Here is a 27,617-nt window from a genome sequence, read left to right as displayed (position 1 = left end):
TTTCAGGTTTCTTGGACAGCTAGACAGAAGGGATTGTGGGTCTCAAGGTAAGCGAAATGTACATCGTATGCATACAAGACTCGGGTGATCATATAAACCAGGGGTGTCAAACTCCCTTTGGTCAGCGGGCCGAATACAGCTTAATTTGAGATCAAGCGGGCCGGACTAGTAAACTCATTGCAAAATTACATGGAACTAACAATAAGCCCACTTTTTTTCATGAATACTAATAATTAGTGCAAAGAATGTGTAAATTATCAAAATGTTTATTAAAGGAATTTTCCTTTTACATTATGAACAATATATTATGAACAAGAGAATAACAAGAACATATAAATGCCAATTCATGTCTGCACATACTAAGACACTGCGCCCCCTAGCGGATAATACAAGAACCACACATTTTAAATAAAATTCATGTTTTTTATACAATGCAGCTTTCTTCCCCGGGCCGTTCTAAACCACCAGACGGGTCGGATCCGGCCCGCGGACCGTATGTTTGTCACCCCTGACCAATACATTTAAGTGTAAGTGATGACATCTCATCTCATTTTCTGCACCAACCAAAGTGAAATTTAAAGTGAGGTTGAACGTGATTTGCCCATCTCCACCCGATCAGACGATCTTTGAAAGTTGAACTTCATCAATGAATGGTCCCTTCAATATGTCTTATTTCACTTTTGTAAATCAAGAATTTAGAAAAAAATGTAAAGTTTAAGTAGAGAGGTCCTGGTTTTGCACGTTTAGTCACCCCATATGCTTTTCCACATTTTACAAAAAAAGGATAGTCCTCCTTTCTTAAAAAAAAATTATAGGAATTTCATTAGGAATTTTATATAGAATTTCTCCGGGTACGGAGTGACTTCTGGCCCCGCCCATTTTGGTCATTTCGGGGACACTTGCTCGAACCGTGATTATCATTTTAAAAAGATGGAAAGACGCGCGCTACACCAGGAAATGTTTGAATTGTGCACTGCAAATGCACAGGTGCGTATTGGCATGTGTTTTATTTCACCACTTGAATGTCATCTATAACGCCGCAATGTTTTTTTTTCTTGCACTGGCTTGGGACTTTGGTTAAGAGCTCGTGTGGCTTAGTTTGTCACTTTTGATTTCTACCACACTTTCATCACACTCCGACTCGTCTCCATGCAGTTTAGCTAACTTTTGAAGCCTAAATTCTTTTGTGCCCCCACGAAGCCAAAGAGCACAGTTTAGTTTAATAGTCTTCAAAATTTGAGCCTGCTTAATGCCTGTACTGTATTGAAGAAGAGAACCAGGACACAGTCAATGTTAACGTCTTTTACTTGGAACCAAGAGCACAAATTCGCAGACACCAAAGTACGCATGCACCACCGTGCAACAGGTGGACTAAACAAATTTATCCCTAATAGGTTGGAATACACCACCTCATTTAAATTTAAAGCAGTATTTTATTCAAAATAACCCGTTTTCTTCTTAACAAAGTTTTTGTGTTTTAGTTTTTTTTTTTTACAAAAAAAAAAAAAAACAAGTATGCAAACAACAGAATGAACAGCAGTGTGTATCATTTACTTAGTTATTGAAGATATCTGCTTGTTTTTTTATGCATGGTCTGAGCGTCTCAGTAAAGGCGGGTCATACGGAACCGATTGATACACTGTGTTAGACTAATCATTTTAGCACCTGACTCCATTTCCTTAACTCTGTCTTATCCCGTCTAACAACGGAGCGTGTTCAGCATCGGAGGAGACAAACCAGGGTTGAGCGAGCGAGTTAATCCACAGATGATTTATTCCTGACAAATTGATCCATACAGAGCTCCGGGTCTCCCTCCCAAAGAATAACCCTCTGAGAGTCGCTGTCCCAAGCGGAGGATGAGAAAGACATCACCCAGACTCTCATTTGCCCAGTTATAGTATTACACAAATGCATATTCATTCGCTGATTGACAATGATGCGGACTGGTCCACGACTGCCGAGAGGGGGTGTCTTCTCCGGACTTCACACTTTCCATCCTGGAATCCACATCATCCAGACCTGATCTGTCTCCACATCAGCATGAGTCCAACCTCAAAAGAAGAATCTCAGACAGAGCCTTTTGTTCATATTGTGATTGAGTTTAGATCCAGAGTTTAATCCTACAGTAGTAATATCAAAATGAAACAGCTACAATAAAAAGAGTGAGAAAAATATGTCCTATTTTTCAACTTGGGTCTGTTCACTTCATTATGTTCAGAGTGTGCATCAGGTTCAGACCTCTCAGTGTCTATTTTAGTAATTGCAGGTTGAGCTCTGGCACGCAACGCAGCTGATCTCCATGACGCCGATGCACAGTGTCAGAGTCTATTTCTTTGACTTGATACCACACAAGTCCTGTTTGTTGAACCACTTGTCCAGGAATACATTTGTTACCTCCTCCTCCTGCTGTATTACGGAGATGTACAAGTTTTGAAGTACTTGTACAATATCAGATCAGGTTTTGATGCTCCGCCATTTTGCCATGACAAATTGTTGAAACGGAGATCATTAGTGTTTGTCAGCTACACTTTTGCACACGTTTCACTCACGTTTAAGAGTAACAACTTGTCATGTCTGACATTGTCATTTTTGACTGAATGACATTGTTGTCAGGACCGGCAGACATTTCACTCAACAAAGCCCAATTCTCCATAAATGAGGCCTACCATACAATACACTGACATTGACTCCCATAATATAAAATGAAGAGCAAAGAGTAGTTTAAGCTCTTCTCTTTGTGCAGTAAAAAAAATCTTAATTCATAGAACATTGGATTGGCCTAAAACAAACTATGAACCAACAAAACAATTGACTCAGGACAGCATTGCACACTTAAAAGAGATGTGTTCATTCATTCATTTACTGAACTGCTTCATACTCACTAGGGTTGCAGAGGGTGCTGGAGCATATCCCAGCTGACTTTAGGCAGACAGACATCATTTCACACTCAAACTCATACCTGAGGACAATTTAGATTGTGCAATCAGTCTACCTTGCATCTTTTGGTACGCACACAGGCACAATGAAGAACATGCAATCTCCACACAGGTGGTCTGATCTGGATTTGAACACAGGACAACAGAACCACAAGGCCACCGGGCCACCTGTCATGAGATTTCTTGGTTTTTAATTAGTTTGGGGTCGTCACTGTGGATTGCTCTTTCTTTTCAGGTGCCAATTAAGAACCCTTTGGATACACTGGAAAAGTGGCTTCAAAAAACCAACATAAGGCTGACACAAGTAAATGGACAGCGCAAATATGGGGGACCACCAAGTGGTGAGAAAATGAATTCTCGATGTTCACAGGGCATACAACTCAGATGTCAAAATGATAAATTACCATGTCAAACCTTTGCCTACTTTTTTTCATTTCTATGAAAGTTTGGCATGGTCCGGCACCGGGATCCAACTGTGAAGTTTTTATCGGCCATATTCCTCGAGACATGTACGAAGACAAACTGATTCCCCTTTTCAGTTCGGTGGGGCCACTTTGGGAGTTTCGACTGATGATGAACTTCAGTGGGCACAACCGCGGTTTTGCCTATGCCAAATACGGCTCAGCGGAGATTGCTCAAGCAGCAATACACCAGCTACACGGTCACATGCTGGAGCCCGGCGTGCGCATAGTCGTGTACCCTAGCACAGAGAAAAGACAGCTTTGGATCACTGAGTTGCCAATGATCGTCCAAGAAGATCAACTTTTTAAGGTAATTCAGCTGCTGTTTTTTTAACTCATTTTACTCCGACAGTCCTTGTTTTTTTATACTTTAAATTTGACCCATGGATAGGAATATAGTTTATATGCAGAGTTATTTTTGGCAGCATTCTTCATTTTCATTTGACTCTGGATGAAAAGAAGTATAAGCCACACCCCCAAATGGATCCTCCCATCCCTTGTGCTGGCCACAATTCCCAATTTCCCACCGCATAGCATATTTCTCCACTGCTGTGTAAAATCCATTCATTTTCTGAACTGCTTCATACTCATCATGGTTGCAGGGGGTGCTGGAGCCTATCCCAGCTGACTCCGGTCCAGAGGCAGTGAGATGGACAACCATGCACACTCACACTCATACCCAGCGCCAATATAGAGGGTCCAATCAGCCTAACATGCATGTTTTTGGAATGTAGGAGGAAACGTAGTACCCAAGGGAAACCCACATAGACCGGGGGAGAACATGCAAACTCCACACAGATGGACCGACCAGGATTTGAACCCGCCTTACACAAAGAAAAGTCAAAAATATTCAAATGATAACAGACTTTCTGAAGGAAATTGTATGTCTGATATCTTAAACTCACTTTTTACAATTAAGTTGTGAATAAATATTGGTGAGGCAAACTTTCAGTTGCAGATTTGTGGTAGGCGACAGAAAAAAATGCATTTGGGGTGCAGGCTGAGCAATAGGGAAATGTCACGGATCTAGAACAAATGACAGAAACTGTCACCTTTTCGTCTCGCTTGACAAAAACTGGCACTCATCTTCCGTTAGAGTCACCTGAGATCCAATTTTAGCTCTTCGTCGCTACATCACAGTCATGAAAAAAGGTCGGGTGACGAAACAATTTCCTTCATGTTAACGAAAGGCACACTGTTTGCAGGTCAAATTAAGAATACGTTAAATTTAACACAAACAAATAGTTTTTTTTGTTTCTATCTGCCAGGTGCTACGCAGAATGACTGAAGGTGTTGAGAGGCTTTATCTGACGGGTCCAAACCAAAGAGAGACTTTGTTAGCCATTGTCGACTTCACATCTCACCATGCTGCTTCTATGGCGAAGAGAGTGCTAGGGGAAGGTGGGCACTTACTGGGCATCCAATCGTTGGTCGGAAGTTAACAGATACTGTAGAAGAGTATGTCCCAACTTTTTTCTGTGAGGGCTGCTTTCATAAAAATCCAAGGAAATCAGGGCCAACTCCATATCTTTCCCTTGTCATTTATTAAAGAGGATCGGAATGAGGTTAAAAACTTGTTTTTAAAGTCTATTTTGAAGTATTAGCTTGTCATTGACGGTCATAGGCATCCAATGCATTTTGACTGGCTATGAGACTGAAACAATTCAATGTCGGCCTTCCTTCTAAAAATGTGTTCACCTGCTTTGTTCTTTCTGGCTCTCCTTCCCTTGTGTGACTCAAGTGTTGGTTTTTGTCATCAATCACCGCTCTGTGTGTTGCAACCCCGTGTTTGTGTGTGTCGTTGTAGAAGTCTTTTCTCTCTTTGTTATGTCCCTTGTTTTCCTTCTCCCAGTTATGCTTGTATTTTGGTTGTTTTTCTCCATTTTATTGCTTGTAAGGTTATTTTGTCACGATATTTTCTCCTGGGTTGCACACCCGAGGCTAATCATAACAATAAGCAGGCCTGCATGGCCCGCAGGCCGTAGTTTGGACACCCCTGGTCTATCCAATGCTACCACTGTAGAACTGACTAACTGATATTATGTTGCTTTTATATATCGGGAACATTTCTATTCTCCTCTTAATCTTCAAATTGGCTTTTTAATGGACACTTTTTTTGTCTTTCTTTCTAGCCTTTAGGAAGCAGTATGGCTTCAACCATACCTGTCAACCTCGAACCATTTGTGATCTTACCAAATTTTGTTTTCGCCCTTACATATATGTATAAATACATGGAAAATCTTACCACTTTACTTTTTTGTAAAAAATCACGAACAACAAGTGAAAATGAAAGTAAACATAAACAAGGGAACAGGAAACGGAAATCACATGGTGAAAGTGTTACAAAACGAAATGTTTATCATGATCTTTTTTTTTTAGCCAATCAGAGGCGCCGGTACATATATCACTTGGCAGACATGCGTTTCCGGGAAGAAACAATGGCGGATGGTGAAAAATGGCTAGAAAGTGCCTTAATTTATTTTTTTTTCTCAAAATCACCGTTTAGCGTACCATTTTCATGTGTACAGCGTACCAATATAAAAATGGGCTTTCAGTTGTACCAATTACGGCGAGAACGTACCAGTTGACAGGTATGGCTTCAACATCTCAGTCAACTGGGACCCCCAAATACAAGCACATAAAAGACTTTCTCGCTTGTACAAGTCACGGCGGTCAGGCCCACAACAACCCCTGCGACCGCCTCGGCTCGGTCGGGCTAAAATCTCCGGAGCCGCGGGTCCGAATCCGCAACCCTGCGCTGTAGCCTCTGCTTTCTCTAACCTGGTGAATGTTTGCGCTGCGACTGGAATCGGTGCACCGCACTTTGAGTTCAACTTCAGCCATTCTTGCTGCGAAGGATACTTAAACTTCACCTACAAGGTTCGTATCCCAGACATAGGCGCCGTCTTGCCAGGGCTGCTGGTTATCTGGCTCGGACCCACCGAAGAAGCCACGCTGGAAATCGCCAGAGAGAGGGCAGCTCACCACGTCTTGCGGTATTTAAAGACTTTCTAGTTTTGATCGAAAGTCGTCCGGGCTCTCGTCGCAGTTGTTTGTGCAGTGATTTGATATTCCGAATCATGTTTTCTTTATCAATCCGAGTTAGGGAACCCCTTATAACATAACCGAAATGCTGAAATGGTAATAAAACAGAGCATTATTAGTGTTCACAAGGGGAAAAAAAGCAATACAAAACATTTTGTTAAATTTATTCAGTAAATAAAAATGTATCGAAGGGTAGGCTAGCCTCTCTTTGGTGGGGGTGACTCGGCCCCTGGATTTGTTTTGGGCCTGACACACAAAACTTGAACATTTGATTTCATTTGACGTCTGATCAACAGCACGTTTCACTTCACTGTCCATTTTGTTGGTTTCTAAAAATATTTCTGAAAGTATTCCTGTTGATGTTTCACACATTTTTTCTTAGTTTTTGTAAAGGTATTATGTTGCCCGGAAGGTTACTTCCAGTTTTGGGGCTTGGAAAGCACTGTAGCTTGTTTAGCAATAAGCAATTTATGACAAATCGTGTAAGAAGCACATGATCTCATTTTACCAATTGAATTTTACAAATGCACTGATGTTCCTGTCATATTCTTTGTTTTTTGAGAATTGACCAATAAATGTGCCAGTTCCTCAAAGCTCACATTCCTCAATCCTTTCAAGGAATAGACCCCAAGGCGCACGGTCTACTTGCCGAAAGACATTTAGCCGACTGACATCTGGCCGACAGCCAACTGACCGAAAGACTATCTGGCCAAACGTAGAATTAGCCGAATGACTATTTGGCCGACCGACTATATCTAGCCGAAGAACATTTAGCCGACGCGCTCGCCCCGTCCCCGGTCGTGTGTGTGTGTGTACAACCTCGGCCCACGGGCCATATGCGACCCGTTACTGATAACAACATTCATTTAGAATTACAAGTTTCAGATAATAACATTCATTTGGAATAACAAGTTACAGATAACAACATTCATTTAGAATAACAAGGACATTTATTCAGGGCCAAACAAAGTAGTTATAACAGTAAAGTAAGTACTATAATGGCAGAAAAAGGTAGTTCTAACAGTAGATAATGTAATTTACACCAGCATAGAAAAACATTGAGATTAATCTTTGAATAATTGAAATCATTCTGAATATATATTACCTAAAATAATGGGAAATTATTTAAAATTAAAATATTGCTCTATACTGTGTGTTCCATGGCATTTTCAGGTATTGTTCTCTAAGCCCCCCAGTCTGTCTTTTAGTAAGTCTTACAGTGTTTTTTTTCAATTAGCAAGAGCATGTATATGTGTACATTATATAAGAATATTGAATAAAAATTCAGGCCAGCACATTGCACTACGTACGTGTATTTAGATATATGTCCAGTGGGTAGCAGTAAATTTCGAGATGGCTGCCACTGTAAAGTAACCCAGATAGTCGGTCGAACAAATAGCCAACAGACCGAAAGACCATCTGGCCGAAGGACTGTTGGCCAGATGTCAGTAGGCTAAATGTCTTTCGGCACAAACAGGACACAGACATATCATTTGAACAACACAGACCAGTCTGGGCTGCCTCTACTTCCACCCTTCATTAGCTTCCGGGTTGCAGAGAGGGCCCTGTCCTCAAGGCACGTCCACTTTCAAGACTAAATGCAGATGAACAAGTTGGTGTAACTCAAGTCATGTCCTGTTCCAAGGAGATGAGTTGAAATCAAAAAGGTGTAAACATAGCTTGGTCATCACTATAGAAATCATCACCAATCATATAAATCATCACCAAGAACAGATCATCCATTCCATCTCCCTTTGTCTTTTTATTATATTTATTTGTGGCCTTGTTAGCCTCCAGATTGGGCCCCTCTGCTTTGGTAACTGAATTAGTTATGTAAAAAACGCAAATTCTACAGACATTCAGTCAACAAACCAAAAGATAGCTAAGAACCTACATATAGATGATACACGTTATTTGATAGCTCTTCAATCCTTCTCTTCTTTCAATGACATTTGGAATCACTAAATAATATAAAATGGAATCTGGAGATCAGGGATAATCACCTAAATCAAACACCTGGTTAACATATGAATGATTGTTAGATAAAAATAAAATGTAATAACAAACATAGTTATGGGCGGTTCATTTTCATAAAAGGTATTAATCTAATCTTCCTATTTTTAAGTTCTGTTTTCATATAACCAGAACAAACAATCCATCTCTTATTATGGGAAAAGTGAGATCCGATAAGATGGAATAGGATGGGGGCGGGGGTTCTTCTGCGGACAACCAATTGTTGAAGGAGTCAACTTTATTGCTGCTTGTTATTCATTTGCTTTATTACTTCAACAACTACGTCAAGGCTTTTCAATAATTTTCTGTTAGCACACCCCCCCCCCCTCCCTCGCAAGAGGAAAACTATCCCCCCCCCCACTTCCCACCGTGACTATAAATAAAATCATTTTAGAAAATTGTTATAAGTACAACATTTTATCCTTATTAACATTAAAGAAAAGGGGGGAAAAGAAAGAATTATAGTCAAACTTACAAAGAATAACTTTTAAATCTTGTTTTAAGTCAGCAACAGAAAAGATTTTAAGTGCATCAATGCCTGAAATAAAAAATAAATGAGAGCGCCACTGCCAGCTACTGTAGTGGATGCGCAATTACACTTTATACTAGTACGGCCAAATAAAATCCTGTTCCCCAGGGTTACACGCCCCCCCCCCCCCCCAGGTATCGCTCCACGCCCCCCCCCCCCCCCCCTCCCAGGGCGGCCTGCCCCATTATTTGAGAAGCACTGAACTACGTGAATGTAGATTATCAGACAGATAGCTTCAATTAAATGCCAGATGTGTTGAAGAAGGAAGTCAGTTATCATTCAGCACGTCAAAAGAAGATGAACATCCATGAAATGTCGTAATAATTGCTGGCGCCAAACTATCTGTAGGGGATGCCGTCATGCTGAAGCAGTCCCGTTGAGGCCTTTTAAGATGCTCGGTCATAGGGGAGGGGCTGGGCCTATAGCCACTGCTCCTCCGCATCCTGAGGAGAACTGTGAGCTGGCACGGGTATTTCGTTAGGATTTCTCCCAGACGCCTCCCAGGGTTGACGCCGTGGCCTCGACCCTGGCCACTCTAAGGACAATATGTCTCCCGACTGGCCCCGGAACGCTCTGTGATCTTAGCCAAAAAGCTGGATTAACTGTCTGGGGAGAGGGACGATGATCGGAAGAAGATGAGGTGAGATGCGGTGGCGTGTAGCGACGGCGATTGCATGGAACATCTTGTGGGGGGGCGGGGGGGAATGAAATCATAAATTGGATTTGAAAATGGTTATGAAACAATCTTGAACTTTTCTTGACTGGAACTGTAGGAGTCATAAGATGGGCAAGAAAAGCCTCCAGCTTGTCGACGGATTCCGACTCAAAAGCTGAAGAAAGCGTCAAGTCTCTGAAGGAAAGACTTTTGCAGGATGTCATCGACTGCTATGTTAATGTCGCGTTATCGTGGTTTATTTGGGTAGCTTTCTGTGACCTACTTTGGACACCAAGCCCAGTTTATTTGTTGTTTGGAGTAAGCAATTGAGGCATTCAATTCAATTAGCCATCAAAGTGTTCAGTATTTGCCTTAAGGGTATCTGCCGCCATCTCGCCTAGTAAATGGATATCATGTCTAAACCCCGATTGTAAGCCGACCGAGACTTTTTCAGTCTTATTTCAATGCAAAAAGACATCGTCTTATATTCGAGCCAAGGTGGCATGTACGTACTTTATTGAGCTGCACAAAATCCGCCAGAGCGTATAAGCCGCTCCCTCAAAATGTCCTTGAAATTTGGGAAATTTACAATTTCTCGCGTATAAGCCGCCCCAATTTACAATTTTCACTTCCGTATTCATGGTTTTAATAGGCAGTACAAATGCGTTACTTTGAAGAGAAAATTTTAAGAAAAATCATCACAAGTGGTTTTTCTGAGATACTGAATGAATCAAAAGCACATTATTAGGATTAATATCTAATAAGGAAATGAATATGCCTGTTTTGTAAATGTAAAACATCAAATTATACAAAATGAAAAAGGGGAAAAAGGATGAGATGATGAGAGAACCTGATGCTTTTTAATGAATTACAATTTTCTTATTGATAGGTTCACCAATAAGTATTCTCAAGTTCAACTTTCAATAACGTAGGCATCTGAGATCATATCCTTTATTCTTGCAAGAGAGAATCGATCAACATGCGCCTCCATTCAGATGATTCTGAAGACCCCGATGTCTCTTTTTCTAATATATTCATAAGATTTAAACAACATGAATAACAGAAGTCTAAACATTATTCAGAGTCTCATAACAATTGGTCTCAGTTCTTAAAACTATTGTAGGTCTGTCGAAACTTCCTGAGAGAAAATTGATGTGAAACATCTTGAGAAGCCACGCTTCCCAAAACAAATCCACAGTTCCCAAGAGCTTGTTGTTAACCGTCTTCAAAGTTCGGGCTTCCCAAAACAATGTACCGTTCTCTTGCTGTGAACCATAGTCTCCAGAAGTCCAGGTGTGAAGGAGAAGTGACCTCCAAAGGTGTTTTGGTTCACTTTGGAACGAGCACTTCTTTTGCAAGAGATGTATTAAAATGCCTTGTATTAATGTCACATTCATAATAATGATGAACCTAACATTCCTAATAAGCAAAGCGTTCATAGATGTAATGTTTAATATCCAAAATAAGCAAATCGTTCTTTATTGCGAGCATATATATGTAGTATTGATAACTCCAACATTCCTAATAGAGTACAAAGTCAAGTAAAAATGAATGTATGAAGAAATACTAAAATGTAATTCAAAAAAAGATGGAGGAGCTGTAAAAGATGAAAAACAAATAAGAGTGGACAGAGCTACTGCCACTGGCTTCTGCGTGACAGCGGCATCTTGGTGGGCCGGATTAAAAGGTCTAGCGGGCCGCAGTTTGCCCATGGCGGGGTCAGACTTGTGACTATGTGGTTTTTAATCTCCCGTATTTGCATTCCCCCTTTTCTTGCTACTGTCACAATTAAATTTCCCGAATATGGGATGAATAGAGTTATTCAATCCAATCCAAAATGGCTATTGAGAATGCCCACTTGTATCAGCATTAAAATAGATACTGTTGGAATTATATATCAAAATGTTTACTAACGACAATTATGCAACTTACTAATACATTAATAAGTAAGCAAATGAAACTAAGGCTGAACCACTATATATGTTTAATAGTGTTTTTACGACTTCACTATGTGGAACACAGCCGCTTGTATTGGAATTATATATATTAAAATGTTTACTAACGACAATTATGCAACTTACTAATACATTAATAAGTAAGCAAATGAAACTAAGGCTGAACCACTATATATGTTTAATAGTGTTTTTACGACTTCACTATGTGGAACACAGCCGCTTGTTAAACCCTGTATGATTTATCGCGTAAATAATGAGCTATCTATACTTTATGGCATAGACGCTGAAGGAGTTTTCTGTTCCGTTATCTTAGAATGACCAATGTGAACCCTAGTGTCTCACTCCTTTTTCCAGTTTGTTTGTGTTACCAGAAGTTATGGCCCTCTCGGCTCAGAGAAAGAAAAGTTACTGCCGACAGACATGAGTTAATTGGATGACCCATGTGTGGGGTCATAGGGGGTCTTTTCACACACACACTCATACTTAGAGGGACGGAGATCATTGCTATATATGTGCTTTGTAAACTGTATTGAGTTACCTTTCTTCCTCTTGCTTCTGTATGAGGTGTTAGGTCCAGATCGATCTGTTATATAAAGCCACGCCTTTTGAACGAGACTCTGCTGACTTTTTCCATTTATGAATTAAAAGAACTTGTGGAAGTAGAAACAGGCTAATATTGAAATTAGCTAACGGCAACAACAAACTTTCTACTTCAATACAAAATGGCCCGCGGGCTGCGAATTTAGTATTTTTATTTCACAAATTAGGTCAAAATCCAAATTTCGGTGTACATGTCAAAATGATGACGACCAGGGTTTCTCATGTCAGGATGGCCGAGCGGTCTAAGGCGCCAGACTCAAGGTTTGATCCACTTTCATCCTGACTGTGTGAGCATTCTGGTCTCTCAATGGAGGCGTGGGTTCAAATCCCACTCCTGACAGGATTTTTAGGCAGCCACCAATATCACATGCACACCTAAATTACGAGTTTTACCTCATTTATGATGTGAAATTATGAAGTTCGCGTCCATTTTGTGCCCTATGAATCTTGACGAACTGTCCGACGACCGGCCATTTTGTGTCAGTGAGCAATATTATTTCTGTTGTTAGCTAGGTCAGGATGGCCGAGTGGTCTAAGGCGCCAGACTTAAGCTTTGTTCCACTTTCATCCTGACTGTATGAGCATTCTGGTCTCCGAATGGAGGCGTGGATTCAAATCCCTCTCCTGACATGATCTTTAGACAGCCACCAATATCACATGCACACCTAAATTCAGAGTTTTACCTCGTTTATGATATGAAGTCCGCGTCCATTTTGTGCCCTATGAATCATGACGAACTGTCCGACGACCGGCCATTTTGTGTCATTGAGCGATATTATTTCTGTTGTTTACTAGGTCAGGATGGCCGAGTGGTCTAATGTGCCAGACTCATTGTTATCCCCTTTCATCCTAACTGTATGAGCATTCTGGTCTCCGAATGGAGGCGTAGTTTCAAATCCCACTCCTGACAGTATTTTTAGGCAGCCACCAATATCACATGCACACCTAAATTACGAGTTTTACCTCATTTATGATGTGAAAATATGGAGTTCGCGTCCATTTTGTGCCCTATGAATCTTGACGAACTGTCCGACGACCGGCCATTTTGTGTCAGTGAGCAATATTATTTCCTTTGTTAACTAGGTCAGGGTGACCGAGTAGTCCAAGGCGCCAGACTCAAGGTTGTTCCCTTTCAACCTAACTGAATGGGTATTCTGGTCTCTCCGAATGGAGTCGTAAGTTCAAATCCCACTCCTGACACGATTTTGAAGAAATGATGTCGCCCGTGACACAAAATGCCCCGTAGCCTGACAAGAGAAAGATGAAGCATGTATCTGCTTTTGAGTTTTGAAAATGTTTCGCATACCCTGAGAATGCCCTTATTTCCCCCCTATGTAGCTTTTTATTCGTTTATCTTCTTATCTTATGTGTGTACGCAATCAATTTTAAATATTAATAAATATAAATAACTCAAGTTTCAGATCGTGTCTTCATTCGAATGAATACAAACAACAATTCAAAGCATTATGGGTCATACCGAGAGCATGTTACAGTGATGACCCACTGGATGTCACTATACATAACTGGAATATCATATACGTCATTCTAACTTTACCATGGCATATGAAGCTAGCAGTACATTCCTAAACAAAAAAAAAAACAAGTCTATCCTCAAATAGTTCCATTTGTTGAATATAGATAGCCTTACACTATATAATAAGTAAGTCTTTCATCGAGTTTTTAAAGCAAATGACCCCTTTCGGGCCTCATCTAATTGTGTGACACGATTTGAAATGATGAAAATTAGGCATTATTTGTTTCGAGGATAAGGTTTCATCGTTAAAACGTCAAATTTGTATTAAAACACATCGCATTCACCTTGGAACATTTTCAACACCTTAAAAAAATGTATTACCTTTCCAAAAATGTCCACCTAATATTTAAAAGTATGCCTTAAAAATGAGGTCATTACCATATCAACTAACATCATGACCCAGAAATGTTTTAATGTCCAAATTCCATATTTTACAAATGTTCTTTTTCTATATTTCGAATGTTAATGTGCATAAAATCCATAGTATTTAACCCATTGAGTAGTAAAACTTACGTCATACATGGTTTTATTTTTTCCAAATTGCTGTCCATCTTAACAAAGATGTCATAATTGCAGACTGAATTGGTCAAAAAAAGTATTGCAGGACAACAAATTGCTGCATTTTGAATGAAACTGAACGAGTTGTTTCGAGTCATTTTGTGAAAAAGAGTCACGGAGGTTGTGGTTTGTTGTTTCAGATGCTTTCATCAAGATCTCTATGAAGGGCCAAATAACTAAAACTGTCTTAAATTTTCCTCCCACAAGAAAGCACTATTCCTTTCCACTTTGGGTTGCTTGACAGCAAATAGTATGTGCACATTAATCAAAACGCAGATTTTGATGATCAAAACATCTGATGACAAAACCAAATATTTGACTTTTGAGGGGCTTGGTTGTATAAAAACTATTCAACGACAAAAATGTGTCATTTCATAATTAGAATTTCACATGAGGGCATTATTGTTATCACATGTTTTTGCCACCACATTGGAAAAATATTTTTGTATACTTCGTATTGATAGTTTGTACGATTGCGGACTAATAATACGTCACGCAATTAAACAGAACACATCAGCCAACTCAAACACAAACATGTTTTAATTGTTCATCTCACACGGACTGTCGCGCTCGATCCTAACACTAGAGGGCGCTACATGGCTGCTTAGGCATCAAACAGGATTGGGCTGGGAGGCGGGCAGAGAGGCCCTGCACTCGACCTTGAGGCGGCATGGCAGATGGGTGGAGACCCTGAGGCGGGAAGGCAGCAGGGTGGAGACCCTGGGGTGGGATGGCAGCAGGGGGGAGACCCTGAACCGGGATGGCAGTAGGGTGGAGCTGGGCGGGAGAGCGCTGCCGCCGGCAGAGGAGGGGGACCAATGTACCTGGTGGTCCCGGATGGCGCCGGTGAATCCGGTTGGGGAATTTGGGGGGAGCTGTTGAACAGCAGGATGGGTGTAAACGTTAGGCTGAGGGTACAAAGGGTAGGACCCCACGCCACCTGTGACGTGAGACACGAGTGTTAAACATGTCAGGTTACGTCTGGATGTGGAACATAATTGCCTTTAGTTTTGTGGTCTTCACAGGCATGAGGAAAAACGCAGGGAAATTTGAGGAAAAGACGTATCATCGGCTGCTACATTCAATCCTCAAAAGGTGTGTTTAGGGAACTGAAATATGCATGCTTGAAATCAAATGAAACTGAAACTTGCCAAACTGAGGTCTCCCCTCTAAAGAATGTATATAAATTGACCTATTTTTCGATTTAAGTAGTCCTCGATAGTTCAGAGGACAACAGAAATATTTGATTGCATTTGGAGTGTTCCCGAAAAAAGCAAAATGCTACAGAAAGCCGCCAAACTGCCCTGAAATGCAAAAACACATGCTGTAAATGATTTGAAAATTGGCCTCCCATCTCCAAACGCATTCTATCTGTAAAATGTGACACTTACAAAAAAGGCATTACAAAATCACTTCTGGAATGAAATATAATTTCGTATGGTCAGTGAGGTATGACTGTAAAAGCAATTGCCGTAAAAGAACCAAGGACTTTCCCTCCTGTAAAAATGTTGTGGGACAATAAATGCAATATGTGGGCCTTTTCGCACTCACCAGAGTTGTTTGGCTGCATAATCATTTGCCCCCCGCCGTGGGACTGACCGCAAGTGTCGCCCCCGGAGGGACAACCGATGGAATTGCCAGGCGGACCGACGGCTAAAAAGGAAGATGAGATGTCGTCCGAAGGATTGGCATGGAGGTACGATGAAAGGTTGAGGAAGGCCATGTGGGGCGGTTCACTTGTGGAGGTTTCAAGCTGCTGCGCCACTTGGGGGGGCCTGTTCGGGTAAGACGTCCACAGCAGCGAAGACAGCTGAGTGTTGTTCTGATTGCTTGGCGCCAGGAGGTCCAGCTTGTCGCTCAAGTCAAAGAGAGAACTGACACATAATGAATATATCTACTCCAAAATATTTCCTGGGAAAAGAGGAGACTTTCCCCTTTCAAATGATGATCACCTGGCATCCGTCTGCAGAGTGACGCTCTCGCCTTGGTCCACGGAGGCGCCGTCATCCATGTAGAGGGGTGGCGGCGCTATGTTGAGGTCGTAGGCAGCGGAGGCGGTGAGGAGGGGGAGCCGGGTGTGCCTGGGAGGGAGAGGGCTGAGCATGGGGCCACGTTGAAAGTCAGGTGGCTCTCCCACTCTGGATTGACCTTGGAGATGAAAGGCAGATCAATGGGTGGCATGCCGGCCATTTGCCAGCAGAATTTGGAACAGTGAGCTGACATGTATGACAAATCTAAGCTGGCTATGGTAAATCTCTCTTGCGTTATCTCGTTGCATCCGATTAAATTCATTCATGTGCCCCCCTCCCCTGTCATTTCCTGTCAGTATTTCCTGTCTTGTCAGTTATGTGATGTATCCTTGGCTCAGACGATACCCTTCAGTAAAAAAGTGGTCATTTTGTAAAACTATTTAGTGCTAGGTAGCATGAACTGTTTATATTCACTCATGTTTCTGTATCTCTTCCCATATGTAATTGTTATTTTTGTCTGTCTGAAACCTTCAAATATTCTCTCCCCGGCCGCATTTCTATTTACAAACCCCGATTTTGATGCCTTACTTTGATGCGACTCTTGTATCGGAGGTCATTAGATTGCGTAAACTCAGTAATGTAGTCAGTAATCCCATCTAATGTCGACGAATGGGAAGAAAACCTGGACTGGTGGCCAGAAGTTGGCTGGAGGAGGGCTGTGTTTGCTTAGACAGTATGATGAAAGGCGGCACAGGTGCTACAGACTCCAGCATCGGCATCTCAGCGCTAAAGTGTCCAGAGAAGACGGGTACCATAGTGCTAAAAAAAAAATCAAATAAAACAATCAAGCATGATGGTCATCAAGTTGATTTTGCATTTCCAGCTTATGCCAAACGGGCGCCCTCACATGCTCACGGCATTTTGCATGATGGGCAGCAGAGATTGGCTGTGGTGGCGGGTAGAATTCCACCTGGCCCTTGTCATTGGCGGTTCACCTCTACATGAGGCCAAGCGCTCCAATTTGCGCCTCCTGCCTCGTCGGTTGTGAAACCAATCCTGCCAGGAACAAACAACACTAAATATAAACGATATCCATTTCAAATGTACAGTATTCCGCAAATACCAACATGATTAAATCCCTGATAAGTATGACAAAAGGTGAGACAAATACTACAAGACAATACGACACAGAAAATGACTGGACCAGACATTTTTAGGCAAGATAGGACAACACAAGAGAAGAACAGGGTCAGTGAAAGTGACCAGAACAGAAGAAAAAAGCTTTAACAGACTGACCACATCCAAGACAGGACCAAGACTGGCACATTTGAGCACAAGAACAAAAAGGCAGATTAAAAAAATAGAAAGGTCACGAATAATTGAACCAAACCAAGACATATTTTAGTAGTATTAAACTAGTAGTTGTTTGTTACTTTGTTAATAGATGGAGAATTGGAGCAAATAAAAATGCTTTTCCAATCCAATTTCCTGTTTTGGGTGTTTTTTTAGAGGGTTGGAATAAATTAATTTGTTTTGAGTTCATTTCTATGGGAAACGTTCGTTCAAATTACGAGAAAATCGAAGGATGGCGGCCTGGCCTCGACCGCGGCTTATGCAATGGATGGAGCGACGGGTGGAGTACCGTTGGGTCATTTCCATCTGGCAAAAGACAACAATTTTGTTCTAAATTCAAATGGGTTTATCAAAACTAAAACACAAACATATCTGCCATATTATTTCAGATGTAATTTTCAGTCATTCAACATTGGTTTTATTGTCCCAAATAGCAAAAATAATAACACATAATTATGTTACCATATTATTATGTAAAAATGAGCTACTATTTCAATTTTAAGAATAAGTTACACTATTTTAGTTTTGCGAAAAAAATGCCATGACAAAATATCTAGTATTTACTATTTATAGAAACAATGCATAAACTATTTCTAACCAAAGATTAAATTAGGTGCAGTAGGAAGACATGCCATATCTAGTGTTTGTAAATACAAAATTGTAGTTGTTTTCGAACGTGGTTCAACGTAAAACAAGCTATTTGAATAAAGTTAGAAGAACTTTGCGTGAACTTTCAAGGAACATGTTGACCAAAAGCTGATAAAACACTACATGGAAGTAATTAAAATGACTTCATTAATTAGCCTCCCTAGGTATGTACTTTACTGTAAATGATTAGCTCGGGTCCGCTAGCCTTTAGCTGTTTTTTCAACTTCCACACCAAAATGTTCAAGAAATGATGAAGGAAGTCGAAATAATTAGCTGACCAATGAGTGAATAAGTTGCTAGAAATGCTAATAAACGAGCTCATGATTGACAATTAAAGGCGTTTTACCAAATTGTTTTGTTGGCGTTTCCATCCACGACTTCACCGAGGCACTAACAAGCAATTAAACCGGGCACAATTCAAGCTAACGCCTGGTTTGCCTTGCTAGAGTCACGTGACCACGCCGCAACCAATAGGCGAGCGAGTAGACACCCGCGCTACTTACAAGTCTAAAGCGTACACATCTCTATTTCCGGCTAAAACGGCTTATATACGACTAAATAAATGTTCATTTATTCTCATTATTTTTAATGAATACGGTGGAATATGGCTTCTAATTGTTATGCCTACATGGTAATGAGCCGATTAACCACATGTCTTGTCACGCTGATTTCTCATTGAGGTGTTTTTGATATAATACCTGAATAGGCCAGCAGATAGCAGGCTGACAGACAGTTGGTTGCCATCAAGTGGACAAGGAGATGAACCATAACGGAGCAAAATTACTGGAATACGTTTCATTAAGGAGCCTGACATTTCATGTTTCTAATATTATTTTCAAATATTTTTCTGAAAATTTACTCGAAAGTTAAGGTATTGTAGGCACTCTGCATATTTGGAGAGTGAGAATGTGTCATCACTATATTTCAGGCAGTGAATAGTTATCAGACATTATTATTATTATTATATAAATAATAATAATTAAAAAAATATTAGGTAGCTGATAAGGTTAATCTAAAAAATGAACATGAAAAATATTGAAATAAAATTGATAACTATTGGGAATCATAGGGTCGGCACCTCTGTACCTGTGGCTCGTTGGACAAGTGGTATGATTCTTGCTCAGGGTGTGAGAGGTCCCGGGTCAGACTTCCGGATGAGCCCTGCAATCTTGGGACTGTCATTTTGACGGGAATCTGGCACATTGGTACCCATTGGGAATCAAAGGGTCGACCACATTGTACTTGGGCTGGATGGTCTAGTGCAGGGATGGGCAAACTTTTTGACTTGCGGGCCACTATGGGTTATAAAATTTGAACAAGGGGCCACAGCAGTACATTGACTGCTGGGCCAAATATAATAAAGCGTTGCTTGTAGTATCCAAACCTCATAGTACAGCAAGCACATGCAAATAAATGTTCAACACGTTTCACTAACATTGAGGACTGCATTTTCCAAATGTACAAGAGAAATAGTAGGCGAAATAGATTAGAATAGAAAACTGTGATCTATCAACCCTGGAGATTGCATCTGTTTTTAATACAATTCAATTGAAGGCACCAAGTAAAACAAATATCAAAATTTATTGAAATCTTGATGAATATAACTTTCAACATTCAAAACATTACTACCCAACAACATAGGCGACTAACCTCAATCCTTTCTGTCCCGCTGCAGTGCGTAATTAAAAGATGCGCCCTTTCAAACTTTCAATTTTTTTATCATAGTAGAAAAACTCGAACTTTCAGTGGGAACAGTGTTGTTGGTCTCCCTTTTTTGCCAGTGCATCAAAGTTTGGTGTTAGTTTTGTTGTGGAAAGTCTCAGGATAGATCGGAGGTGTTGGTCAGTTAACTTTGATCTGTGACGGGCTTTGTTGATGTTCATGATGCTGAACGTCTGCTCACAAACGTAGGTCGAGCCAAACAACACCAGCATCTTCTGTGCCATCCTCCGCAGGTTTGGAAACATGGCTTCATTACGCTAATGAAAATAACTCAAAGGTTGCCGCTTTTTTGTTTAACTCGCTCACTATATCTTCATCAATGAGTTCCACACGGCGAGTTATTGTCCTGCGTGATAAGCTGATTTTTTCGAACTTGCCTTTGCTCTCCGGACACAAAACACCAGCTGTCTCTATCATGCATTCTTTCAAAAACTCGCCTTCGGAGAAAGGCTTGCTAGCCTTTGCCAGTTTGAAGGCCAGCAAAAAGCTTGTCTTTGTGCTTGCCTCTTGAATTGCAGTTTGCCGGTGAAAAAAATTCTGCTGACTCTGCAAATTAGCCACCAATCTCTGAGCAGTAGCCGCTCGTTGTTGTGTTGACTGCTTGCTAGCGTAGTTTGCATGCTTCGTGGCAAAGTGACGGCTGATATTGTACTCTTTGAAAACAGCAATAGTTTCTTGGCATATCAGACATACAGCGGTTGATCGGACTTCAGTGAAGAAATATTTAGTTGTCCACTCTTTATTAAATACACGACACTCACTGTCCACTTTCCTTTTCTTTGGTCCGCTCATTTTTACAGAAGGGCTCAAATGACAATGAGAAAATTAAAGAGGGATAAATAAAGAGAAAGGCGCGACTCAACAAAGGCCTAAATGTCAGCGCGCCATTTATAGGTGAAACACGGTATTGCATGGACAAGATGTAATGAATGATTTATGAAGCATTATTATTTTATTTATTGGACAAGCTCGGCGGGCCGGATTAAATTGTCTAACGGGCCGTATACGGCCCGCGGGCCGTAGTTTGCCCATGTCTGGTCTAGTGATATGATTCTTGCTTAGGATGCGAGATGTCCTGGGTCCAACTCCTGGACGAGCCCTGCAATCTTGGGGCTGAAATTTTGACGGGAATCTGGCACATTGGTAACCATTGGGAATCAAAGGGTCGGATATGTTGTACCTGTGGCTCGTTGGTCTAGTGGTATGATTCTTGCTCAGGGTGTGAGACGTCCCGGGGTCCAACTCCCGGACGAGCCCTGCAATCTTGGACTGACATTTTAACGGGAATCTGGCACATTGGTCTAGTGCAGGGGTGGCCAACCCGCGGCTCGCGAGCCGCATGCGGCTCTTTGCCCGGTTTCATGTGGCTCTTACGTCCATATCAAAGTTTGTATTTGTGTTTTATTTTTATTTGCGTGTGCGCTTCGCTTGAGTTCAATACGGTATTTTCGTCCAATGCGCATGTGCTTGGGATGAAAATACCTCAAAGTTTCCCAGTAGGAGCAAGGTCATTTGAGTAAACGTTTTTAACAGAGTGGGAGAGCTCCCGTGAACCAGAAGCGACAATGAACAGCGTCGCGCACACAAAAAGTATCCCAAAGATCGAGCGTCGGCTGAAAAAGCCACACCCCCTGCGAGGCAGACCAAGGCGAGAGTGCTCAGCCGGGAGCAGCCAATAGGAGAGCGAGGTGGACACCCACGTGGTGGGCGCGCTAGTTAAAAGCCATTCATAATAAATGACAGCTCACAAGGAGCGAACGTTGCGCAAAAATAGGCTCTGATTTTATGACAGAAGTCCCACTAAGTAACATGCATAGAAAAAGAAAAACGCTATTGTAAATTATTATATTTTTGTTTGCGGACTTGGTTGAACTGAGAGTTTGTCTGTGTGAGACAGTGCACACAATGTTCATTGTTGATAATGACTGGCCTGTGCTGTTAGTACTGTAGGAGTCAATTTATGTCATTACTATGCTGGTGTGTGACATTTACAATAAATCTGTGTGATGTGGCTCTTTGCGGTAACACGGTAAAAAATGTGGCTCTTTGCGGTAACACGGTAAAAAATGTGGCTCTTGGTCTCTGACTGGTTGGCCACCCCTGGTCTAGTGGTATGATTCTCGCTTAGGGTGTGCGAGATCTCGGGTCCGACTCTCGGACGAGCCCTGCAATCTTGGGACTGTGATTTTGACGGGAATCTGGCACATTGATAACTATTGGGAATCAATGAATCGGGCATGTAGTACCTGTGGCTCATTGATCTAGCGGTATGGTTCTTGCATAGGGTGCGAGAAGTCCCGGGTCCAACTCCTGGACAAGCCCTGCAATCTTGGGACTGACATTTTGCCAGGAATCTGGCACCTTGGTAACGATTGGGAATCAAAGGGTCGGCCACACTCTACCCGTGGCTCGTTGGTCTAGTGCAGTGCTTCTCAAATAGTGGAGCGCGCCCCCCTGGGGGGGCGCGTGTAACCCTGGGGAACAGGATTTTATTTGGCCGTACTAGTATAAAGTGTAATTGCGCATCCACAACAGTAGCTGGCTGTGGCGCTCTCATTGTTACTTCTGTCATGTTGGTGAGAGTGCAACATTTCACATGTTGTACCTATAACACTTTTATAAAATGATTTTATTTATAGTCACGGTGGGAAGTGGGGGGGGGGGGGCGCGAATAGTTTTCTTCTTGCTATGGGGGGCCTAACAGATAATAATTGAGAAGCACTGGTCTGGTGGTATGATTCTCGCTTTGGGTGCGAGAGGTCCCGGGTCCAACTCCCAGATGTGCCCTGCAATTTTGGGACTGACATTTTGACGGGAATCTGGCACATTGGTAACCAATGGGAATCAAAGGGTCGGGCACATTGTACCTGTGGCTCGTTGGTCTAGTGGTATGATTCTCGCTTAGGGTGCGAGAGGTCCCGGGTCCGACTCTCGGACGAGCCCTGCAATCTTGGGACTGTTATTTTGAAGGGAATCTGGCGCATTGATAACTATTGGGAATCAAAGGGTCGACCCCCCTGTACCTGTGGCTCGTTTGTCTAGTGGTCTGATTCTTGCAACTCCCGGACGAGCCCTGCAATCTTGGGACTGACTTTTCGACGGGAATCTGGCACATTGGTAACCATTGGGAATCAAAGGGTCGGCTACAATGTACCTGTGGCTCGTTGGTCTAGTGGTATGATTCTCGCTCAGGGTGCGAGAGGTCCCGGGTCCGACTCCCGGACGAGCCCTGCAATCTTGGGCTGACAGTGTGACTGGAATCTGGCACATTGGTAACCATTGGGAATCAAAGAGTCGGCCATGCCATACCTGTGGCTCGTTGGTCTAGTGGTATGATTCTCGCCTAGGGTGCGAGAGGTCCCGGGTCCGACTCCTGGACGAGCTCTGCAATCATGGGACTGTTATTTTGACGGGAATCTGGCACATTGATAACTATTGGGAATCAAAGGGTCGACCACCCTGTACCTGTGGCTCGTTGGTCTAGTGCAGGGGTGGCCAACCAGTCAGAGACCAAGAGCCACATTTTTTACCGTGTTACCGCAAAGAGCCACATCACACAGATTTATTGTAAATGTCACACACCAGCATAGTAATGACATAAATTGACTCCTACAGTACTAACAGCACAGGCCAGTCATTATCAACAATGAACATTGTGTGTGCACTGTCTCACACAGACAAACTCTCAGTTCAACCAAGTTCACAAACAAAAATATAATAATTTACAATAGCGTTTTTCTTTTTCTATGCATGTTACTTAGTGGGACTTCTGTCATAAAATCAGCGCCTATTTTTGCGCAACATTCGCTCCTTGTGAGCTGTCATTTATTATGAATGGCTTTTCGCTAGTTAAAAGCCATTCATAATAAATGACAGCTCACAAGGAGCGAATGTTGCGCAAAAATAGGCGCTGATTTTATGACAGAAGTCCCACTAAGTAACATGCATAGAAAAAGAAAAACGCTATTGTAAATTATTATATTTTTGTTTGTGGACTTGGTTGAACTGAGAGTTTGTCTGTGTGAGACAGTGCACACACAATGTTCATGCGAGGCAGACCAAGGCGAGAGTGCTCAGCCGGGAGCAGCCAATAGGAGAGCGAGGTGTACACCCACGTGGTGGGCGAACTAGCGCGCCCACCACGTGGGTGTACACCTCGCTCTCCTATTGGCTGCTCCCGGCTGAGCGCTCTCGCCTTGGTCTGCCTCGCAGGGGGTGTGGCTTTTTCAGCCGACGCTCGATCTTTGGGATACTTTTTGTGTGCGCGACGCCGTTCATTGTCGCTTCTGGTTCACGGGAGCTCTCCCACTCTGTTAAAAACGTTTACTCAAATGACCTTGCTCCTACTGGGAAACTTTGAGGTATTTTCATCCCAAGCACATGCGCATTGGACGAAAATACCGTATTGAACTCAAGCGAAGCGCACACGCAAAAAAAAATAAAACACAAATACAAACTTTGATATGGACGTAAGAGCCGCATGAAACCGGGCAAAGAGCCGCATGCGGCTCGCGAGCCGCGGGTTGGCCACCCCTGGTCTAGTGGTATGATTCTCGTTCAGGGTGCGAGAGGTCTCGGGTCCAACTCCTGGACGAGCCCTGCAATCTTGGGACTGTGATATTGACGGGAATCTGGCACATTGTTAACCATCGAAAATCAAAGGGTCAATCAACTTGTACTTGTGGATCTTTGGTCCAGTGGTATGATTGCCGCTTCAAGTACGAGGAGTCCTGGGTACGACTCCCGGATGAGCCCTGCAATCTTGCAATTAAAACTTCTACAGGCTTCAGGCACATTCGTAACCACAGGCAATCAGAAGGTCAACACACCTGCAATTGTGGTTCGTTGGTCTGGTGGTATGATTCTCGCTTTGAGTGTGAGAGGAACCTTACTAAACAGACCAATCTATCTTTCAAATGAGCTCTCCATTTTTGTAATTGTGACTTTGAATCTGGCACATTAGTGACCATTTTAGAACCAAAAGGTAAAGTTGCCCACACCTGTGGCTTGTTGATCTAGTAGTATGATTCTCACCTAGTGTTTTACCAATTTCGTCATACGCAGCTGGGTATGATGACAATTAGGCTTTTTGTCAAGTCAATGATGAACACACACACACATAAAATCATTTAAATAAAACAGTTATTTATCAAACAGAAGATCGGATGAATTCGTAAAGATAGAGTAACAATAGTTTATGCTAAGTTATGTATAGTTTCTCTATATATTCAGAAGAGTGTAATACAGTGTTCCCTCGCTTATCGCGGTTTATGGGAACAGGGACCACCCGCAATAAGTGAATTTCCACGAAGTAGGGATTCCCCTTCAAAAATGCTTAATTTGAATTTAGTTCCAAATGTTTTTTTATTTTTATTTATTTATTTATTTATTTTTACCCCCCTGTATACAGTACACCATATAGAATACGGGTAGAGAGAGTGAAATTGATGTTATAACAAAAAACTGTAAAATATGTTGTTTCAATGTAATATTTGTATTTTTTTTTCCAAAAAAAATCCGCGAAGCTCTGAGTCCGCGATAGCTGAATCGCGAAGTAGCGGGGGAACACTGTATATATTTTTTTCTTTTTTTTTGCATGGTTAAAATATACTTAAGTTCCAATCAAAAGTAAGCGCTCATTTTTCTCAACCTTAATTACCTTCACTCGTTGATTCCATTCGTGATGCCGTGTTGACAGTATCTCCAAATAAGCAGTAACGAGGCATTTTTGTTCCAACCACACCAGCCACAGTATATCCTGATGACACAAATCACTACACTCTTCACCAAGTAGATTTACATTTGGCATAAAATGCTTGTTAAGAGGGAGACGTGGAAATGTTAAAAGAACCTGTGTGGATGCCTGCACGAATCTTCAGCCCAAAATATCACTACCATGATAAGGCAAACGTACACGGATTAACTAACATGCTTCTAGTCTTCCAGTGCATTGACCCTTGCCAACAAACCTGAAGTAGACGGTGGCGTTGGAAAAGGTCTGGGCTTCCGCAGTTGGACCTTGGCGAAGATTATCGGCAAGTGGCTTTGGTAACATACCTGTAGATGAAATAGATAATGGAAATAGAACTTTTGGGTATTAGCGTGAGGAAGTTGTATTTTGTACACACACCATTGGAATGCAGCACAAGCAAATGTTCGGTCTCCACCCATTGAATTGATTTCACTGACATGTTGTGATCTGTGTTTCTTGCAGAATGACTTGCATCTTTAATCAACAGCAACACTTACTGTATAACAAGAGATCAGTCTTTTGGTTTTCTTGAAGAAGGTCCTGCTGTACGATTCTTTCCGGATGTTTGCTGTACTTCTCCATCTGCAACGAATGGACGTTTTTTGTCATAGTCCCACGTTCATGCATTTTTGTAGCTACAAGCAACATTTTAAAAGGATGCTTACCAGATTCATCATCATGTCTACTGGCTGACTTAATGTGGGTTCATCTTGTCCAGCATCTTCTTGACCTGCTCAAATGCGCGCCTTGTGGTGAGCTTGTGAGACCAACACTTCTTGATAAGCTGTCATGATTTACACCATATGATACGTACAGAACAGTAAGTGGTCATCTTGCTACAGACTGCAGCAAACAGTAACTTGCTCAGTTGACTGTGTATGAATTTGGTTCCTGCGATATCCACTCGAAAAGCAGACAAAAAATGTGCTTGCATTACGATATGGTTCTACCTCACAGTAGTCTTCTTGACTTGGGCAGTCTGTAGAGTAGCAGATCAATACTATTTTTAGTTTAAAGAGATACATTGACACGGTCAGAGTGAATTTCATGGTTAGTATATCTTTCAGTGATGCACTTTTTTAGTTATATATTGAAACGTGTTGGATAAATAAATAATACATTTAAAAAATAAATAATGTGACCACTTATTCCTGTTGACTACTTATCTATGTCGACTACTATTTCATTATTATGTTGATTAATTATTTATTACTTATTGATTATACTTGACAGAACAGCAGGGCAAAAGCACAAAGTACAAAGTCAATCAAAGTAATTGGAATCATTAAGAATCACCAAATCAAATCATTAAGACATAAAAGCAGCAAAAAGACCAAACAAGCAAGAGTGGACGGAGCTACCGCCGCAGGATGCCGCTTGAACGGCGCCATCTTGGTTGGGGAAGCTAAAACGGATACAGACTCAAAAAGACGTTGTAAAGTTGGACAAAAACTGGAACCACACACAGGAACTCTTCCACAAGACTGTGACCGAGGTAGAGAATATGCAGAGTCACTCTTCCAAGCTTAGCCACACAGTGTGTTATTAGTGCACTTCCCTACTTATTAATGTGGCTGGCAACTTGTGTTGATTACGTTTTTAATCATGACTTATTAATTGATTATTGATTGTTATTATTTATTTGCCTATTTGCTTGCTGTTGACAACTTATATGTCGATTACGTTACTATGACATATTTATTGATTTTTGAGTTGTTTTTACAGTTGACTACAAAAAGCAGTCTTTTGGTGAAGAAATTGAGCTGGAATAAAATGAATCACCTCACAAGCCCTCTTATATATATATATATATATATATATATATATATATATATATATATATATATATATATATATATATATATATATATATATATATATATATA

At 41.6% G+C, this 27,617-nt stretch overlaps 2 protein-coding genes, 1 long non-coding RNA gene and 5 other non-coding genes across 12 annotated transcripts; 6 read left to right on the top strand and 2 right to left on the bottom strand.

Moving 5' to 3' along the window:
- Positions 1-882: 882 nt before the first annotated feature.
- Positions 883-7,035, top strand: LOC144181114 (dead end protein 1-like). 2 transcript variants are annotated; one of them, XM_077709421.1, is made up of 6 exons: positions 883-987; positions 3,172-3,277; positions 3,382-3,707; positions 4,666-4,798; positions 5,530-5,542; positions 5,989-7,035. In XM_077709421.1, exons 1-6 carry the CDS (start codon positions 931-933, stop codon positions 6,410-6,412), a joined length of 1,059 nt encoding a protein of 352 aa, XP_077565547.1. In that variant the 5' UTR covers positions 883-930; the 3' UTR covers positions 6,413-7,035. The 2 variants fall into 2 exon arrangements, with proteins under 2 accessions (XP_077565547.1, XP_077565548.1); XM_077709422.1 differs by lacking the exon at positions 4,666-4,798 and having other exon boundaries at positions 5,989-6,296.
- A 3,541-nt stretch (positions 7,036-10,576) lies between these two features.
- LOC144181130 (uncharacterized) lies at positions 10,577-13,667 on the bottom strand. The gene is made up of 2 exons (XR_013324622.1): positions 12,878-13,667; positions 10,577-10,988 (listed from the first exon to the last, which is right to left on the bottom strand). It is a non-coding gene; the product is annotated as an uncharacterized LOC144181130 (long non-coding RNA).
- Positions 12,418-12,534, top strand: trnal-caa (transfer RNA leucine (anticodon CAA)). The gene is made up of 2 exons: positions 12,418-12,455; positions 12,489-12,534. It is a non-coding gene; the product is annotated as a tRNA-Leu (tRNA).
- trnal-uaa (transfer RNA leucine (anticodon UAA)) lies at positions 12,708-12,824 on the top strand. The gene is made up of 2 exons: positions 12,708-12,745; positions 12,779-12,824. It is a non-coding gene; the product is annotated as a tRNA-Leu (tRNA).
- A 1,137-nt stretch (positions 13,668-14,804) lies between the features above and the next one.
- Positions 14,805-18,755, bottom strand: LOC144181112 (uncharacterized). Of its 4 annotated transcripts, none has more exons than XM_077709415.1 (7): positions 18,604-18,755; positions 17,899-17,915; positions 17,164-17,312; positions 16,939-17,075; positions 16,239-16,434; positions 15,838-16,160; positions 14,805-15,226 (listed from the first exon to the last, which is right to left on the bottom strand). In XM_077709415.1, the coding sequence occupies exons 1-7, from the start codon at positions 18,626-18,628 to the stop codon at positions 14,898-14,900; spliced, it is 1,176 nt and encodes a 391-aa protein (XP_077565541.1). In that variant the 5' UTR covers positions 18,629-18,755; the 3' UTR covers positions 14,805-14,897. The 4 variants fall into 4 exon arrangements, with proteins under 4 accessions (XP_077565541.1, XP_077565542.1, XP_077565545.1 ...); XM_077709416.1 differs by having other exon boundaries at positions 14,805-15,161; XM_077709419.1 differs by having other exon boundaries at positions 17,828-17,915; positions 18,604-18,644.
- A 4,095-nt stretch (positions 18,756-22,850) lies between these two features.
- On the top strand, positions 22,851-22,922 carry trnap-agg (transfer RNA proline (anticodon AGG)). Its single transcript has one exon. It is a non-coding gene; the product is annotated as a tRNA-Pro (tRNA).
- A 215-nt stretch (positions 22,923-23,137) lies between these two features.
- On the top strand, positions 23,138-23,209 carry trnap-agg (transfer RNA proline (anticodon AGG)). The gene has a single exon. It is a non-coding gene; the product is annotated as a tRNA-Pro (tRNA).
- An 83-nt stretch (positions 23,210-23,292) lies between these two features.
- On the top strand, positions 23,293-23,364 carry trnap-agg (transfer RNA proline (anticodon AGG)). The gene has a single exon. It is a non-coding gene; the product is annotated as a tRNA-Pro (tRNA).
- Positions 23,365-27,617: the final 4,253 nt, after the last annotated feature.

The sequence above is a fragment of the Stigmatopora nigra genome, chromosome 23 (assembly GCF_051989575.1).
Source record: "Stigmatopora nigra isolate UIUO_SnigA chromosome 23, RoL_Snig_1.1, whole genome shotgun sequence".
In the NCBI taxonomy this organism is placed as follows: domain Eukaryota; kingdom Metazoa; phylum Chordata; class Actinopteri; order Syngnathiformes; family Syngnathidae; genus Stigmatopora; species Stigmatopora nigra.
Note: the sequence above shows the minus strand (reverse complement) of the source record. Positions and strands in the feature narration are given on the sequence as shown.